The sequence below is a fragment of the Lepidochelys kempii genome, chromosome 6 (genome assembly GCF_965140265.1).
Source record: "Lepidochelys kempii isolate rLepKem1 chromosome 6, rLepKem1.hap2, whole genome shotgun sequence".
Classification (NCBI taxonomy): domain Eukaryota; kingdom Metazoa; phylum Chordata; order Testudines; family Cheloniidae; genus Lepidochelys; species Lepidochelys kempii.
The window spans coordinates 63,574,523-63,594,645 of NC_133261.1; the positions used below are offsets into that span (position 1 = coordinate 63,574,523).

The 20,123-nt window shown below is 41.3% G+C and overlaps 1 protein-coding gene across 22 annotated transcripts in view; it reads left to right on the top strand.

Annotated features, from left to right (window-relative positions):
* GPHN (gephyrin) overlaps window positions 1–20,123 on the top strand; it is a 590,200-nt gene that overhangs the window by 403,629 nt on the left and 166,448 nt on the right. For all 22 annotated transcript variants that reach the window (XM_073348373.1, XM_073348352.1, XM_073348355.1 and 19 more), the window contains one exon: window positions 948–1,082. In XM_073348373.1, coding sequence (XP_073204474.1) covers window positions 948–1,082 — 135 coding nt within the window. The remainder of the gene's footprint in view (window positions 1–947; window positions 1,083–20,123) is intronic.

The following is a 20,123-nucleotide window of genomic DNA, read 5'->3' on the forward strand; positions in this document are numbered from 1 at the left end:
TAAGGGCTAGATTTACTTTCATAACCCAGCATACACAATTAAATAGTTAGGTTTGCTCGTAAACTGGTATAAATGAGCATAGTTCCATTTATTTCAAAGGAGGTACACGGATTTACACCAGCTAAGGATCTGGCCCTTAAATTGCAGTTAAAAAATGGCAGGCCAGACATTTGAAAACAAATGACATATGGAAAACAAAAGACCAAGGCACAGCAGTGGGTTGGTAAAGATAACGGTGGTTGTGCTGCTGCCCTTGCTCTGTCTTCTCTCTGGATAAATATAAGACTTCAGGTTCCAGAGCTATAAACTCAGCACCCTTCATCAGCACCAAATTCACTTAATTTTTTTTTAGAATAATAACTTCACTACATGGAATAAAAAGGAAAATGTATTCAGTTCTTGACCTCTGTTCTTAGATTGTCAGAGGGATCAATTAATGCTATGTGTGGTATTGGTCTTATGATTTGGACACCAGTCCACTAGGAACTGGATTGGGAGTCTAACTCCTTTTAGACAGGCCATGAAAGAACTATTGTGTGGTGGTAATCTTTTGGTCATTATTGGCTTGTGTTGATTTGAACCTTAGTCTTAGAGGCAAAAAGTTCCATATGTTGTTGCCAATCCCCTGACCCTTTTAGTCCCCTCCCACTTTGAATTGGTTGATCGGTTGTTTATATTGTGGTGTATCTGAATGCAGTCGTGAATTTTTCAAGACAAATTGTGGTATGTTCTGTGCATCTGCGGTTAGAATCTGACCTTATATTTGCTGATGGATTGTTTTGGAATTACCAAAGGTGGCATTCTTGCTACCAGAACAGAATTCTGAAGAAGGCTGGGCAGAGAGAGATGGGGTATTGTAAGCAGTTTTGGATTCAGATGTAAGATTCTGAGTCATTTTTAAGTACAATATATTTTGGACTGTTAACTGCATCTCTCGTCCTGTTCAGATTCCAGACTCCATCATTTCTCGTGGTGTTCAGGTGCTCCCACGAGACACAGCCTCCCTTAGCACTACCCCTTCAGAATCTCCTCGTGCCCAGGCCACCTCTCGTCTCTCCACTGCGTCCTGCCCAACACCAAAAGTAAGTACAATGCCTTGCTATCTCCTAGTGTTCGGATGTATAATCTGATTGATAGTTCCCTTCCGCTGGTGAAGGTAGGATCGCATGCAAGATTACGCTGTTGAAAATGACGAATGACAAATAGTGTTGTACATTCCTACATGTATTGTTACACAAATTACAGAGTGGGGCCAGCAATAGATTATGCAAGGTCTTGTATAATTTTGCGGCTCCTGTATTGAACCATTGCTGTAGCTCCTATTTGCCAACATTGAAACATATTACACATATGAAAGCACTTGTCTGTTATCTACTGCAATATTGATCATGAGTCTGAGAATGTTAAACCTTTGAAATTCTCTATTCATTCCCTGAGTAGTACAGATAACCCTGCCACTGAATAACAGGATTAAACTAATAGAGTACTTTCACCCAAAGGATGTGTGCATATTTATAGCCTGGGCTGGGGCAGCTCTTTGCCCCAATATAATACTGATGAATTTAAAACACTTTCAAGCCAACTTGTTTTGCTTTATCTTGGATACTTGCTGCCTGATATTTGAAAACAACTCTAAATTGACTAGAAAGAAAGTTTTAATGCCAACCTTTTGGGATTATTATTCAATTCTTGCAGATTATTCCATGCTGATTTAATTGATTCAGGTGAACTCCATTTATATGGATTTTATATCAGACCTTCAAGACTGTAAATTGGAAGCTAAGGAAATGAACTAGTTGCAAGACCAGTAATGATCATGATTACTTTCAGCTGGAGAGTTCTCCATTTGCGTTCAGCTAGTGTTGTTCAGATCACAAAATTCTCTTTTTCATGTACGTGATACCAACATATTAATAGACTTGTAGCAAATGACAAACAGTAACATTCCTTCTCGTCTAATTGATCATGACCTTAGAGATTATTCTGCTTGCTAAAATGATAGCAAGAAAAATGAATTGTCTGACATCTGCAATCTCATTTCTTTTCTGTCAGCAATTTAGATTAACCTGTAGTCACCCAGGGAGCGGTCTCCATTTAATATTTTTGACAATTTTATGAACTGCACGCCTTGACTATAATAGAATTTTGGTGGCAGCATGTGGTGGAATTCACTAAGCAGTTCATTGCTCTTAAAAAAAGATTCAGTGAAACCTTCATCTTTGCTTGATTTTGTTTCTTGCATTTGCTTTCCAAAATAAATTGTCACTTACAGAATGGTCTCATTAAAATACAGCCTGGAAGGATATTAAATAGGAATACCCAGGACAGGAGGAGGAATGCACAAGCCAGGAGAGGGAAACTGTGGGCCCTATACTCAGAGTTTGTGCCTTTTCAAAAGACTGTGAAGCAGGAATGTATACACACACACACACACACACACACAGGAGGCCAATCAGAGGTCTAAACAATATTCATTATACTATAAAGAGACTCCCAGTGAAACTGAAGTAGTTAAAGCAATATATGGCAAAGGGAAGGAGCACAGTGTGCCAACTCTGAAACAGAATCCACACTATTGGACAGTCTTCATGAGATAAGGGGTTATACAAGGAAGCTAGAGGGAAATGCAAAGCACATGGTGAGACTGAGGATTTTCCATATGAAGTTGGTTGGAATAAGTCCCCACCAAACAAGGACCATCTCTGTAAACTTAATTTAGCCCATGTTTAATTGTCATTTCTTATCAGAAACTCAAGTGTATTTTCAAGACAGGCTAAATCACTGAGCACCTCCTAAAACATAGGAATTGCTGTGCCAGATCAGACCACTGGTTCAATTATTCCAGTATTGTACTTCCAGCAGTAGCCAGTACAAGCTGCTTCAGAGGAAGATTCAAGAAAACCCAGCAATAGACAGTTTGGGAATAATTTGCCCACAGGGAAATCTTCTTCTTAATCCCCAATATTTAAAGGTTGGATTAAAAGCTTGATCTTTTATTTCCCATACAAAGCTCTTGGGGTTTTTTTTTTATTATTCCTTACTGTAAAAATTCAGGTTATTCTTGTTATCCATATAAATGTCCAGTCATCTTTTGAATCCTGCTAAATTTTCAAGAAACGGATAGCTACCAAATATAATCGAGTATATGGTTCTTTCCTCTTCCTTAGGGAATACTCATGTTTCTTGGTGTGTCTACTATTTTCATTATTTTTTCCTTTTGGAGCCTGGATTTCTAATCATGCAACATGCATGCAAATTTCGCTGGAGCTGATGTGAGAGCTCTTGACTCACCCAGGTAATGGGGTTAACTATAAATTCTAATCTGTAACATGCAATTGATTTGTAAGAATCTGTTTATTTTAATCTGCAAGTGTTTAACATATGTATCATTTCATATTCCTATTTCTGAAGTTCACTTTAGATTATGGAGAATTATAAACACACATACAGGGATTGTAGTGTAAAAAAGAGAAGACTTAGAAGAAAGCAACTCACAATCCACATAATTATACAACAACATGTTGACGGGAGTTGTGATTTAACACAGAAAACTGTTTCCCCAAGGGTATGGGGCAATAGATTTCTTTATGAACTACAAACTCCAGTCTATCTTATTATACCCATTAAAAGTGTATTTTTATCCTATGTACCACAGCCTCAGTAAATCTTTACTGAATCTGCTGTTTAGCAAAAGATCATGTGACCCTCTCAATCAAAAACCAAGCTTCAGAAATTATAGTAGCAACTATGCTGGATTAATATTTGTGCAGACTCAGAAGTGATGGGTTATGAAAGGTATGTTAGGATTATGGGGTAGGGATCTTGATAGCCTTGGTTGGTTAGGTGGGTAAGGAAAAATTTATAACCTCTCAAGCTTATTTTGAAAAATTCTATAAATTGTATATGCATGTATAGCATGTGGTCAGACATATTTTAAAAATCAAAATACATATTTTAAAAATTAAGTTTCTCAGTTTTTGCAGTTTCTCCCACATTTTCTGAAAATTTGCCTCTAATGCAGCACTAACTATAGACCCACATCAAGGCTAGCCCACAACATTTTGGCACCTGAGGCAGGGGGCTCAAATGACACCCCCATGCCTCCTCGCTTGGCAGAATTGAGACCTTTCAAAGTTTTGGCCCTTCTTCCTATTCTACTCCTCTCATGGTACTGCTCTGCTACCTACCCCAATAAAGGAGAACTAACAACTTAAAATGCCTTGTTCAAAAATTTTAAGTAACACTTAACTTTCAAACGCATGAACAGCAAATGTAACTTTTCTTGTCTGCATAGTAAACACTGGCAGTTTTATCTGTTTGAATAATCGAAGTGGTGCTTTCCGTGCCTTCTTGGTTGCAAAGATTTGAACTGCTTCCTGAAGGTCCACAGTGTGGGCCAGCTCATGCTCTACTGAGATGGTTGCAAGGCCGACCAGCCTCTCCTATGTCATTGTGGAGCTAAGATGTGTTTTTATTAACTTCAGCTTGGAGAAACTGCGTTCTCCACTGGCAACTGTTACAGGAAGTGTTAGAAGTACGTGCAGAGCAACAAAAGCATTTGGAAAGAGGGCCGTCATCTTATTTGTGCACATATATTCCAGAACAGCCTTTGGAGTTGATCCTGCTGAAATGTATCTTGAAAGGGCTTTCAGTTTCTCTCCTAAATGACTCGCATCAATATCACGCATGTCATCATGTGTCAGCACTGTCTCTAGTGCCCTGCATTGCTGGTGTAGGTCTTCTTCAGTGAGGAGTTTTGGAATATTATCCAACATTCCAAATATACTGCTGTGTTCCTTGAGCTGCATGAAACATTCAACTGACTGTATTGCACAATCTAGCACCTGGCTAAAGAATTCAACTTTGAATTGTTGTTTGGGGTCTCTTATGGGATTATCCCGTGCTTTGTAATCAAAATGTCTGACTCTTGTATTCTTGAATGGATGGGAAAATAGCTTCAGTGTGAAGTTCCTCTGCCAACTTCTGTGGACTCTTCAGAACGTTTTGAAATCCCTCATCTGACCGGTGTGACATGGTCGGGCCAGATGGCTACAGGAGAGTGATAGAAGGCAGATATATTAGCCCCAGGTTAAGTAGGTCCCTTTTCCCTGGGTAAGGTAACAGAACAATCAGGAACTTTCTGGAAACAATTAAGGCAGACAGGCTGATGAGAACACCTGCAGCCAATCAAGAAGCTGGTAGAATCAATTAAGACAAGCAGGCTAATGAGGGCACCTGGGTTTAAAAAGGAGCTCACTTCAGTTTATGGTGTGTGTGCAAGGAGCTGGGAGCAAGAGGGGCAAGAAGCTGAGAGTGAGAAGGCATACTACTGGAAAACTGAGAAGTACACGCATTATCAGACATCAGGAGGAAGGTCCTGTGGTGAGACTGCGGGGATTGTTCTTCCTTTTCTCATGCTGGCCAGTGATGAGGCTAACGGAGTGAACGGCAGATTTGAGCCACAAAAGTGGCCAAACTGAGGTTCTGCTGTGAACCTCTGAGACGAGCAAATCCTCCAATAAGCGCAGGACCCACCAAGGCAGAGGAGGAACTTTGTCACACCGGTAAGACTGTAGGTATGACTTTGCTTTGTCCAGCTGTTCCATTGCTCCAGCTATGTCAAGGTCGTCAACACCTTGGCAACTCTTGCTTACAACATTTCAAACAGTATGTCATGCCACAACACTAAGCCACACAGAAATTTGAAGTTATGTATGTTTCTGGTGATTCCATTTCCCTCTGCCACTGTTCTCCACCGAACAGTTCCTGTCATAGCATTATCCTCCATAATGGCAACTATGGCATCATCTATCTTCTCAATTTGGTGTTTCGAGTGGAGGCGATAAAGCCTATGACTTTCCCATCGTGTGGCACTCAGTTGTTTCAGTGTCAGAGAGGATGTTCCCAGATGTTGCTTCAAAATTTGCCATCGATGAGTTGATGCAGAGAAAAATACATAGATGCTTTGAATTACATTAAAAAATTCAGCAGCCTAACTAGAGGCTGATGCTGCATCACTGACCACTAAGTTCAATGAATGAGAACTGCATGGGACAAAAACAAAAAAAAAACTCCAGGGTTTAACTCTCGGATCTGTGTCTGCACTCCTCTCTTTCCTCTCATGTTGCCACCATTATCATAGCCCTGACCTCTCATGTCAGCTATCGCAATTCTCATATCTTCCAGCTTTTCAAGAAGCACATTTGTCATACCAGGTCCTGTAGTATCATCAATGTCAATAAATTCTAGAAAATGCTCTCTGACAGTCACCATTGCAGGGACATTTTCACTAGGTTCTGTTGTTACAAAATGCACCATTCAAGTAATTTGTTCCGTATGGCTGATGTCAGGTGTGCAGTCCAGACTAACAGAGGAATATCTTGCTGACTTCAGATCTGCCACAATCTTCTGTTTGACTTTTGTTGCCAGTAACTGTATGATCTCATTTTGAATTGTTTTTCCAAGGTAGTGGTGTGTGTACATTTCTTGGGTGGTGACTCTTCTTAGATGCTCCTAGAGTACAGCATCAAACTCAGCCATCAGCTCCACAATTTTAAGGAAGTTTCCATTGTTTGTCACATACAGCTGATTTGAAGTGCCACGCAGTGCTAGGTTTTGGGTAGCAAGCATTCTCACAATGGCAATGAGCCTTTTCAGAACGTTTTGCCAGTATAGAGACTCTGACGCAATCTTCTCTTGATGCTGATAGTCTATGGTGCCCTTTAACCTTGGTCTCACCTCAAGCTCTTTCCACCTACGGAATGCTCTCTGGTGATTTGCTGCCTTCTCATGGCATGCCAGATTTCTAGCCAGATTTTTCCAGTCCTTTGTTCCTGTAGAACCCAGTGTGGCTGGAACATTAGACTGGAAGAGTTTGCAACAAAAACAGTACGCAGCATTCTGGGTTTTTGAGTACATAAGCCATGGCCTCTCCACTTTGTCACCATTGGGGATTTCATGCCAGTAATGTGTTGGATGGACACTTGTATTTTCATTGTCTTTGGGGAACATGAAGTTTTTCACTTGCTGTGGCCTGTGCAGTACGAGGAAGTCCCTCAGGATACTGCTCAAGTGGGTCCACAGTCTAGACATCTAGACTTAAGGAACTAAACTCAGCAGCAGCTGTTTCTTGCTCCTCCACCACACTCTTCTCTGATCTACACTTTTCTTCAGGAATGTGCATGGTTACATGCATTTGAGATGGAGATATTGATGCTGCAGTAGCTGCCAGGTCACCTGCACTCTGACTAACTGGAATATCAGGCATCTCCTCACCCCTCACATCCTCACTGGGGCTGGAAGGCTCACTGTGAACATTTGTGTCTATGTATCTCAGGAGAGCTCCTTCCTGCTTAGACAGAAAGCAAAGGAAGCTTTTCTTTCTTTTTCTGAATGCTGCCCCAGAGGGGTGTTTTCTTCTTTCACTCATGACTGCTGTACTGTGCCAGCTATAGTGGCTCTCAACACTCAGTTGAAGGGGACAGACAAACAGGCTGATAGCAGGGCCTGAGTGAGGGAAGATATCAGCGTCTTAAGGGCCTAACTGGCTCCTACTACTTCAGTTGACTGCCTGTTCTCCTCAAGTGGGTTCAGGGAAGCAACAGGAAACAGGAAGCTCCCTGAGAAGCTGGTGTTAATGAGTCCAGGCTCCTGGGGGTGCTAGAGAGGTACACAAGAGGCTCCTCCTCCTCTCTCTCCCTGCAGCTCCTGCTGCTTTCTGTTATTCCTTCTCACCTTTTCTCCTGCCTGCCTGTTATGTCTGTTGTGCCCTCCCTCCTCCAGCACAGCACTCCACCATCTCTGTGCATCTAGATCAGAGAGAATACATACGCACCACCAGCAGACAATTTTCTACACTCTGGGTCCTAGTGTCACCTCCCCCCCTCCCCCCACAGTCTGGCACCTGAGGCAGCCTCCTCAGTTCACCTCACGGTAAGGCCAGCCCTGCTCCACATATGTATTTAGAATCAGTCATCAAAAGCTCCATTGCTTCCCTAAGTTATCCCTAAGTTTTGTCCCTGTGTTAGTCTAGTTCTTGGTTGTTAATGAAGCTGGATTTTCACTGAGACTGCAGGAGTAGGGTGATCAGCCTGTAATCAGTCAAGTCCCCCAAAAAGCTCCTTTGGTTGCTCTGATAAGGTTTTAGTGTGTCTCTGTAGAATCCCTTATGTAAAATGCAAACTGTGTTTTGAACAAAGCCCTCTTTGGGCTCAATGCAAATGTCAACATATTTATAGTAGTTGGTTGCAGATGTGGAGACATTTCTAAGGGTTTCACCAGAAAACATTGGCAAACTGAGGTATCAATCCTCTTTTTTTCAGTCAGCCAACCAGAAACTTCATTGTGGTGCAGAAGAATTTTTGAACTGTTTCAGTGTGTGCTTTAAGCCTGTGTTAAGTATTACTTCTTAGTTCATGAGGTTTAAATTGTGTTCTGAATATCCATATCTTAAAAGTTAACGATAATACCTAAGCAGTTCTTTTAAGTGTTCCATATCACTTTCACTGGCTGAGCAAATCACAAGATCTCCTTATAATAATCTCTATATTCTTGGATGGCATTTTGACCAATTTAGATGCAATATCCTTTTCATATAAAGAAGCAATACCATTAAGTAGGAATGCATTTTTCCCTATGAGACTGCTTGTAGCCTTTATTAAGTAATTTCTTTTGTTTGACATTTAATTCAAGATGATTGGTTAATGTTGGGTTTTTCCTCTGTTTCTTCATCTGCAGCATCTCATAGATTCTAATTTGCCATCTACTATCTCAAAGAGCATATCAAGGGCAAATGCTTAAATCATTTCCTTAAACTGCTAATTTTATAGCACAGAGTTTTATGCTGTTACCAGTAAAGAAAATTGCAACTTTTCTTTTCAAGTTCAAATCTTTCCCTTTCATTTTTTCTAATGGCACCATCAGTATTTCATTTTTTGCCATTTTTATATGTCAGAGACACAAAGTAGATGTTGAAGAACTGCAAGATGACTAGGGACAGGGTTTTAAATTATCACTGACTAGGGGTCCTATAAAGGTAGCAGCCAGTCAGGCAGCAGCACAGACAGCTGCAGCAGCACAGGAGCTAGCAAACAGAGCTGTAAACAGGGGAGTTTGAGTGGGAGTTTGAAAGGGGAGTTTGTCTTGTGGTGCTTGTGTGGGGTTTGGTTTTGCTGTGGGTGGTGGTGTTTTGGTGTGGTTTGTGTTTCCCAGATTAACAGGATTTAGGTGGGAAGGCTATGACAGATTCAGAGGTGGCAGTGGGAGTGACCCATGTAGCAGATGACACAATGAAGATGACTGGATGTGGAAGCTGTGGTATGTACATGATCCTGGAGGGGGCACCTGGTAAGAGTTTTGTCTGCATGAAATGCCGTCTGATAGAGCTGATGGAGGAAAAGATCAGAGGTTTGGAGATGCAGGTGGAAAGTCTGGTAGAGTTTAGGAAGGGGTTTGAGCAGATTATGGAGCAAAGACATGAGGTATCTGAAGGGAAAAGCTCAGACTTGCAGATGGAAGCAGGACTAGGGAATTTTGAGGGGAGACTGGGTGAGGAAAGTGGTCAGTGGAAGCATGTGACTAAAAGAACTAGGCAGAGGAAAAGACGGGCTAGTGAAGGAGAAATAGAGCTTCAGAATAGGTTTGCAGAGTTGGAAAATGAAGAAGGGGCTCAGCAGGTAGTCACTGAAGGTGACAGGGCAAGGAAGAAGAGAAGAGCGGTTAGTCCTATAGGAAAAGGGGAAGAGTTAATGGAGATTACACCAAATATGAGCCCCAGGAGGATACAGGATGGGTTAAAAAGGATTACAAGGGAGAATGGGAATGGAAAAAACTTGCAGCCAGAGGGAACAGGGGATAGACTGGAGAATAGCACTGTCACTAGGAAAAGGCAGGTCTATGTGATTGGGGACTCTTTATTGAGAAGAATAGATAGGCCTGTAACCAGAGCTGATCCAGAAAATAGGAGGGTGTGCTGTCTTCCAGGTGCTAAGATACGGGATGTAGACCTGAGGTTAAAAAGGATTCTAAAGGGAGCGGGAAAGAATCCCCTAATTATCCTTCATGTGGGAACAAATGATACGGCTAGATTCTCACTGGAAAGTATTAAGGGAGACTATGTTAGGCTGGGGAGGACGCTTAAGGAAATTGAGGCTCAGGTGATCTTTAGTGGGATTTTGCCTGTTCTTAGAGAAGGGCAACAAAGGTGTGACAAGATTATGACTATCAATAGATGGCTTAGGCAGTGGTGCTATAAGGAGGGCTTTGGGATGTATGGCCATTGGGAGGCATTCATGGATAGAGGACAGTTCTCTCGGGATGGACTTCATCTGAGTAGGGAAGGAAATAGACTTCTAGGATGGAGGCTGGCACAACTGATTAAGAGAGCTTTAAACTAGGAATTTGGGGGAGAAGGTTGGGAGATGTCCAGGTAATCTCCACGCCAGAATTTAGCATAGAGTGGAAAGAAAATGAAGTAAGAGTGGATACAGCTGTAGGTAGGAGGAAGGGCAGTGTAGATACAAGTCTAATAGGTTATACTGGTAGTAAAATAACCGTGCCTAATAGGGTACAGAATGTGAGTGAGGCCAAACAGCAAAAATTAAGATGTTTGTACACTAATGCAAGGAGCCTAGGTAACAAAATGGAGGAACTAGAGTTACTGGTGCAGGAAGTGAAACCAGATATTATAGGTATAACAGAGACCTGGTGGAATAGTAGTCATGACTGGGCTACAGGTATTGAAGGGTATGTGCTGTTTAGGAAAGACCGAAATAAAGGTAAAGGTGGTGGAGTAGCACTGTATATCAATGATGAGATAGAATGTAAAGAAATAAGAAGCGATGAAATGGATATGACTGAGTCTGTCTGGGCAATAATTAAATTGGGGAAGAAAACTATTAGAGCCTCCCCTAGGATAGTGCTTGGGGTGTGTTATAGACCACCGGGATCTAATTTGGATATGGATAGAGCCCTTTTTAATGTTTTTAATAAAGTAAATACTAATGGAAACTGTGTGATCATGGGAGACTTTAACTTCCCAGATATAGACTGGAGGATGAGTGCTAGTAATAATAATAGGGCTCAGATTTTCCTAGATGCGATAGCTGATGGATTCCTTCAACAAGTAGTTGCTGAACCGACTAGAGGGGATGCCATTTTAGATCTGGTCTTGGCGAGTAATGAGGATCTCATAGAGGAAATGGTTGTAGGGGATAATCTTGGCTCAAGTGATCATGAGCTAATTCAGTTCAAACTGAATGGAAGGATTAACAAAAATAAAACTGCAACTAGGGTTTTTGATTTCAAAAGGGCTGACTTTCAAAAATTAAGGAAATTAGTTAGGGAAGTGGATTGGACTGAAGAATTTATGGGTTTAAAGGTAGAGGAGGCCTGGGATTATTTTAAATTAAAGCTGCAGAAGCTATCGGAAGCCTGCATCCCAAGAAAGGGGAAAAAATTCATAGGCAGGAGTTGTAGACCAAGCTGGATGAGCAAGCATCTTAGAGAGGTAATTAAGAAAAAGCAGAAAGCATATAGGGAGTGGAAGAAGGGAGGGATCAGTAAGGAAAGCTACCTTATTGAGGTCAGAATATGTAGGGATAAAGTGAGACAGGCTAAAAGTCAAGTAGAGTTGGACCTTGCAAAGGGAATTAAAACCAATAGTAAAAGGTTCTATAGTCATATAAATAGGAAGAAAACAAAGAAAGAAGAAGTGGGACCGCTAAAAACTGAGGATGGAGTGGAGGTCAAGGATAATCTAGGCATGGCCCAATATCTAAACAAATACTTTGCCTCAGTCTTTAATAAGACTAAAGAGGATCTTAGGGATAATGGTAGCATGATAAATGGGAATGAGGATATGGAGGTAGACATCACCATATCTGAGGTAGAAGCGAAACTCAAACAGCTTAATGGGGCTAAATCGGGGGGCCCAGATAATCTTCATCCAAGAATATTAAAAGAATTGGCACAAGAAATTGCAAGCCCATTAGCAAGAATTTTTAATGAATCTGTAAATTCAGGGGTTGTACCATATGATTGGAGAATTGCTAACATAGTTCCTATTTTTAAGAAAGGGAAAAAAAGTGATCCAAGTAATTATAGGCCTGTTAGTTTGACATCTGTAGTATGCAAGGTCTTGGAAAAAATTTTGAAGGAGAAGGTAGTTAAGGACATTGAAGTCAATGGTAAATGGGACAAAATACAACATGGTTTTACAAAAGGTAGATCGTGCCAAACCAACCTGATTTCCTTCTTTGAGAGAGTAACAGATTTTTTAGATAAAGGAAACGCAGTGGATCTAATTTATTTAGATTTTAGTAAGGCGTTTGATACTGTGCCACATGGGGAATTATTAGTTAAATTGGATAAGATGGGCATCAATAGGAAAATTGAAAGGTGGATAGGGAATTGGTTAAAGGGGAGACTACAACGGGTCCTACTGAAAGGTGAACTGTCAAGTTGGAGGGAGGTTACCAGTGGAGTTCCTCAAGGATCAGTTTTGGGACCAATCTTATTTAATCTTTTTATTACTGACCTGGGCACAAAAAGTGGGAGTGTGCTAATAAAGTTTGCAGATGATACAAAGCTGGGAGGTATTGCTAATTTAGAGAAGGACAGGGATACCCTACAGGAGGATCTGGATGACCTTGTAAACTGGAGTAATAGGAATAGGATGAAATTTAATAGTGAGAAGTGTAAGGTCATGCATTTAGGGATTAATAACAAGAATTTTAGTTATAAGCTAGGGACGCATCAACTAGAAGTAACGGAGGAGGAAAAGGACCTTGGAGTATTGGTTGATCATAGGTTGACTATGAGCTGCCAATGTGATATGGCTGTGAAAAAAGCTAATGTCGTCTTGGGATGCATCAGGAGAGGTATTTCCAGTAGGGATAAGGAGGTTTTAGTACCGTTATATAAGGCACTGGTGAGACCTCACCTGGAATACTGTGTGCAGTTCTGGTCTCCCATGTTTAAGAAGGATGAATTCAAACTGGAACAGGTACAGAGAAGGGCTACTAGGATGATCCGAGGAATGGAAAACTTGTCTTATGAAAGGAGACTCAAGGAGCTTGGCTTGTTTAGCCTAACTAAAAGAAGGTTGAGGGGAGATATGATTGCTCTCTATAAATATATCAGAGGGATAAATACCAGAGAGGGAGAGGAATTATTTAAACTCAATACCAATGTGGACACAAGAACAAATGGATATAAACTGGCCACTAGGAAATTTAGATTAGAAATTAGACGAAGGTTTCTAACCATCAGAGGAGTGAAGTTTTGGAATAGCCTTCCGAGGGAAGTAGTGGGGGCAAAAGATCTATCTTGCTTTAAGATTAAACTCGATAAGTTTATGGAGGAGATGGTATGATGGGATAACATGGTTTTGGTAATTAAATATTCATGGTAAATAGGCCCAGTGGCCTGTGATGGGTTTTTAGATGGGGTAAGATCCAAGTTACCCGGGAAAGAATTTTCTGTAGTATCTGGCTGATGAATCTTGCCCATATGCTCAGGGTTTAGCTGATCGCCATATTTGGGGTCGGGAAGGAATTTTCCTCCAGGGCAGATTGGAAGGCCCTGGAGGTTTTTCGCCTTCCTCTGTAGCATGGGGCACGGGTCACTTGCTGGAGGATTCTCTGCTCCTTGAGGTCTTCAAACTACAATTTGAGGACTTCAATAGCACAGATATAGGTGTGAGGTCTTTTTTAGGAGTGGTGGGTGAAATTCTGTGGCCTGCATTGTGCAGGAGGTCAGACTAGATGATCATAATGGTCCCTTCTGACCTAAATGTCTATGAATCTATGAATCATGAATGCATTCCAGCAACAACAATGGTATCAAACATCTTACTTACGGGATCGTCAAATTTATAAAATTTTTGCTCTTGCACTTCAATAAACAAAGTTTCATTCAATGGCACATATAGTCATTAAGAATCCAAAGAACCCAGTTTTCTGCACTTTTTGAGATGAGCACATTTTTGCTATCTTGCTTCCCTCTTGACAATTTTTACATTTTATTTTTTAAAAATTATCTGTTTTCTTTACTTCGCTCCCTTCTTTTCTTGTTGCTTACCCTGTCCTTCATCTTTAGGACCTTGAATCAGATATATTTGTATGCTGATGTTAGGTAATGTGTTCACTCCAGTTTGGAGTAGTCAGCAGCAACTTTCACTTTTACTAGGTATAACAAGAAAGAACAAATCAGTGAATTCACCACTTTGAAAGGTAAGATGAGGAATCCAGCTTTGGATGGAGCCCCATTGTCATGCCCTATTAATCTTCCAGAAGTGTTTAGATTCCAGATAATCCAGTCTGTACACAGTTCACAGCTTCACCCATTCCCTCTCTTTAGCATCTAAGGACAATTGATTCTGCCAACTAACTACATCATCCTCTCCCATTACTGGTGGCTACCCATTCCCCTTCCTCTCAAGGTTTCTAGACGGTTCTGTAACTTTATTGATTTTTAGTAGGCTTAATAAGAACTTTGTTTTCCTTATCACTTTTCTTTTCTATCACTTTTCAGGATAATTAAAGTTTATATTCCCTGAGTAAAGGCAGAGAGACCATATTTCCAGTGTAAAAAAGTTTCAAATATGTATGTGCAGCAGACTGCGGCAGGACCCCGTTGGCTCCTGTCTCTGCTAGGTCCACGAAGTCACTCGGAGACTCTGGGGTTAGTAACCACAGGTGCAGATTATTCACAGGTTTGTTCCCACCACCATTTCACCATGTACAGTTGGCCTTTCACCATCTGCAGGCGGGAGGGAGGGAAGAGCTACCTCCCTGCATCCACTCCCTGCCTTTTCCCTTTCTTTCTGCTCTTCCCCAGCTTCCTTCTCCTGAGGCTTTTATACAGCCCAAGGCTAATTAGGCGGCAGCTATCTCTGCCTCCCCAATTATGGCCAGGTTATCTATCCCCCTAAATGGGAGCTGGCATGACAGAGGGCTGCAACAGCAACCCTTTTCCCAGCACCCTGTCACAGTATGTAATGTTTGTGTAAATACTTCAGAAAAATCCCAGAAAAAATGGAAAACTCTTACCCACCCTCACTAAAAAACAAAACAACACCAGCATGGTTTATTTCTGGAATAAAAATTCTGTTTTGGGTTTTTCAACCATGACGACTCATTGCTTCGTCTGCAATATGGTCATGTGAACACCAAATAAAGTGAAATTATAGAATCATAGAATATCAGGGTTGGAAGGGACCTCAGGAGGTCATCTAGTCCAACCCCCTGCTCAAACCAGGACCAATCCCCAACTAAATCATCCCAGCCAGGGCTTTGTCAAGCCTGACCTTGAAAACCTCTAAGGAAGGAGATTCCACCACCTCCCTAGGTAACGCATTCCAGTGCTTCACCACCCTCCTAGTGAAAAAGTTTTTTCCTAACATCCAAACTAAACCTCCCCCACTGCAACTTGAGACCATTACTCCTTGTTCTATCATCTGATACCACTGAGAACAGTCTAGATCCGTCCTCTTTGGAACCCCCCTTCAGGTAGTTGAAAGCAGCTATCAGATCCTCCCTCATTCTTCTCTTCTGCAGACTAAACAATCCCAGTTCCCTCAGCCTCTCCTCATAAGTCATGTGCTCCAGCCCCCTAATCATTTTTGTTGCCCTCCGCTGGACACTTTCCAATTTTTCCACATCGTTCTTGTAGTGTGGGGCTCAAAACTGGACACAGTACTCCAGATGAGGCCTCACCAATGTCAAATAAATACAGGGGAATGATCACGTCCCTCAATCAGGTGGCAATGCCCCTACTTTTTGGCCTTCTTGGCAACAAGGGCACACTGATTCATATCCAGCTTCTCATCCAATGTAATCCCTAGGTCCTTTTCTGCAGAACTGCTGCCTAGCCATTCGGTCCCTAGTCTGTAGCAGTGCATGGGATTCTTCCATCCTAAGCAATGTTCCCTCTAATTTTTGACAGGCCGTGTGTGCAAAAAATTTCTTGTGTGCAAATTGTTTTGCTTCTGTGCAAGTTTTTGTGCGCATGGTGTTTCGCCGTGTGCACAGGGTTTAGGATCTGTGTGCGCGCCGCTTAGAGGGAACAGTGATCCTAAGTGCAGGACTCTGCACTTGTCCTTGTTGAACCTAATCAGATTTCTTTTGGCCCAATCCTCTAATTTGTCTCGGTCCCTCTGTATCCTATCCCTACCCTCCAGCGTATCTACAAACTTGCTGAGGGTGCAATCCACGCCATCCTCCAGATCATTAATGATAGTACTTAAATTACAATCTGGCCCTTAATGTCAGTTATTCCATATAGTGAAGTGAGTTTTAAATTAAAACCAATTGTGATTGTTTTCAGTCCCAACCCAGGGCCCTGTTGCTAGCAGGGTGCCCGTCACCAGCTCGGCACAATGCAACAGCTAGGCAGCAGGGCAGTACTAGAAGTTTCTTTTTGGAGGTTCTTAACTAAGCTCCTGGGAGAAGTCCTGCTTTGTATCCCTCTAGGTTTCATTCTATTTTATTCTATTTATACTTCCCTCATTACCATGTTTTCAGTACCTACAGGGAATGAGCAACTCTGACAGGTTGGATCAGCTCCAGGCAGTTGACTCCATGGGAGAGGAATCTCATCCTTCAAGTTTTCACAAGCATTTGCCGCAATTTAAGGTATCTTGCAATAGACTAGCTGTCCTCAGTGGTGACTCCTTAATTTCCCTTGTTGAATGTTTTGGCTTTTCTTCTAAAAGTGTTCAAGACCAGCCTTAAAATCTTTGCTTTCCCATCTCTGCAATCATGCAACCATAAGAGAGCGGGATTCTGGTTGGAATTTTTTTTTATTCTTGCAAAGACCTTTTAGTCATCATTTTAGTCTTCACTAGGGTTAGTCCTTTGTTTCACAGGTGTGAACAGGGCCATGCTTTGAGTTTGAGAACACCTTGAAATTGCTGTCTTCTAATGTAGTATTTTTAGTTGCTAACACTTCTGCTAAATGAGTAGATGAATAATGAGAGAACTCAGTTTTTCTCCCCTCTGCTTCAGGTTTCTCCCTCCTCCCCCAAGAAGATAGTTTTTGATCTTCCACCTGACTTCATCCCAATGGTAAATACAGAATTTCATATCAGTTAGCTCATTGTTTTTCCACCCATTGTGTTAATCTGGTTTTCTCCCAGGACATGTTGGATGTTTACATGTGTTCTGAAATGTTATGTACCTCTTTCACAAGAGTTTGAGCCACACAGTTGTGTTCACAAGGGCAAAGCTGCCACAATGGGCCAGAGAATTTATTTCAATAGCAGCTCAGTCAGTCATGCCACTTCTCCAGAAGAGTCTCCACTTTCTGGGCAGTAAGGGCTTAGTCATTCATATTTAAAGTGTGCAAGGCAGCAACTTATTTTTCCTCTCACAAGGTTATATGGCATTACTATACTAACTTGATTTCACTGCATCTTGGGATACTTCCTTAGGTCTTAAATTCCTTGAGGTGGCAAAATAATATAAGCCCTTCTTCCCTGGGTATTTCTTATTACATTCACTGACCATCCTATTGTGTCCAAGATAGGATATGGGAAGAAGGGAAGTATGACTAAGAATTAATTGACAATTTTATTTGTCATAGGCCCCTCTTCACAAATATATTGTCATCTTGCTTTCTGGTAGATTAAGCCATTAACAGTATGGTTCGTAATGTCTCTGTAGTAGGTGGGAGAAGAGGACTACATCAAAAAGAAGTGCTGTTGAATAATTTTCTCATATAAAAACTCAACCTCTCCTGTCAATACTAGCTTTGATGGCTATGTAAGAAAACTACACTACTCACTCTCTGCAGTCAGAAAACCCTGTTAAGTAAAAGCACAAAGAAATATGAACTGAATTCCTTGTGAAAATGATGAGTGCTTTGGAAGATGCTCAGCCTTGCTGAGACTTCCAAAGTGCAACAGCTAAATTATGGCTTTGTTTCTTGAATATGGTCCCTAGTAGGCAATATTCACAACTAACGAGAACATTGTGGCCAGTTTGTACCAACACTGCACTTTTATTTTATGCTGGTGACATTTTCAGAAAATGCCACTAAGAATGTGAGAAGTTGGGTGTTGCCAAGAGAAGGAAGAATGAAAAAGCATCAAAAATCAGTATCATGCTATAGTAAAATTAAGACATTTGTAAACCTGCACACACACTCAAAATATTTGTTCCTAAGGAGAACTCAGAGCATCATTATATTCTTCCCTTGGTCCTCCTGGATTATTTTTGTTCATTCATGAATGATGGTTTCTAGAAAAACCACCAAAAAACACATTTTGCCTCTGCCTGCTGAATTATAGTAAGTCCACATGCCCTCTACAAGAGGCCTGTCCTTCCTGATGTGCTTCATATTCTTAGCCCTCAGTAGCTATAAATCATGGTATGTAACAGCAGCCACCCTGACCCTGATCTAATCTTAGTCATCAGTACAAGCATGTGATTCATTTGGCTGTGGTTTTGGCTCATCAGTGATACAAGAATCCTCCACATCACCTGCTGCTGGGAAACTGCATGACTTCAGTCAGTGTTGCCTTCATTTTCTTCTCCAATCTACACAATGCACCTGATTCTCATGTACACTGGTCTAGCAATGTGAAATAGTTGTAAAGCAGGTGTAAATGATGTTTGCATCCATTTTAAAGGGTATTTATACTGCCAAAGTGATATTAAGGGATGTAAACGAGAATTAATTTGGCCCAGTGTTCTTGAGATGTCAGGCTGCAAAGGTACCAAACCTGTAATACACCATATTAACCATACCTCACTGAAGTAACATTGACACGTCCTTCAGTAATAACCCCCTTTTAAGGATTTACGGTAATTTTTGAAGTTCTCCTTTTTGAAGAATAAGTCCTTTGCAGGCAAATGGAATTCAGGAATAATGTAGGCTAGATGACGTAGAAGACATTCTTTATTCCAGTCATCTAAAGGCAAGTTTAGAGAGCCTAGATATCCTCCTTCCTGGCTGAGACAATAATCCGATAAGAAAGGCCTTGAGAGACCAGAGCACCTACCTATAGGCAGACCTATCTTATTCACAAACAAAAAGAGGATGCCTCCATTTCTTCACTGCATGGGTCAACATAGCCTTGAATTGCTGAGTTCTGGACTACATAGCATCCTTTCTAGATAGAATTGTTTTCCAAACCCTACAGCAGAGTCTTAGTTCAATCTGGAGCTCTTTAAGCATCAAGGGGTTCAGGATACTCTCAACCATCTTATAAATAACCCATCATCCCAGTTACCAGAGGATCATAGTGGACAGGGAATACACACCATCTGCTTCACGGCCTTCCAAAAATAGAGTTCTGTGTTCAGTCCTGGCTTTCAAGATGGAGCTATTTAAATTGATTTATTCAGGCAGTGTACTTGAGAGAGTATTCACTGGGTCTCTCTAATATTGATACACATCCCAGTTCTGACATCCATTAATTCACAATACTGAAACAATACCTCATTTGGTGTGCATAGCACCCAGAACATTCTCAAAAGTGATGGCTGTCCTAGCAGCAGCAGATTTTTGTTTGAGAGCGCCAAAACTGAAATTCAGATAAAGTAAGCCTTTTCCCAGGTGGGCATGTTCCTAGAGATATATAGCTAATTTTTCATTGGTTCCACTGCAGAAGCGCATGTACCTAGAAGACTAATTCAGTAAAGTAGCAGGCAGCATCTACCTGATGCAGGACAGATGAGGAAAAGCAACAATATCAAACGCAGCCACTGCTTTACTTATCACTGGTCTGGATGTAGGATTATGTACAAATTCTAGGCTCTGTGGCAAGTATAGCAGTAGTTTTCTGGGTCTACTTCCACTTGAGGCCATTGCAGTGCTTTCTTCACTGCAGTGAAAACTAGAGTGAAAGGACTTCAAGAAACTGTTTCAGCTATCAACTTGTTCCTGATCAGAATGGCACTGCAACAGGAGTCTATTGAAAGAATGCCTCTTACACCCTATCAATGGTTAACCTGGCTACAAATGCCAGTCTATCAAGATGGGGCTAGCTTATGATCCAAGAGCCTATTGCACATGAATGAGGCTCTTGGATCATAAGCTAGCCCCATCTTGATAGACTGGCATTTGTAGCCAGGTTAACCATTGATAGGGTGTAAGAGGCATTCTTACTTCAATCTTGT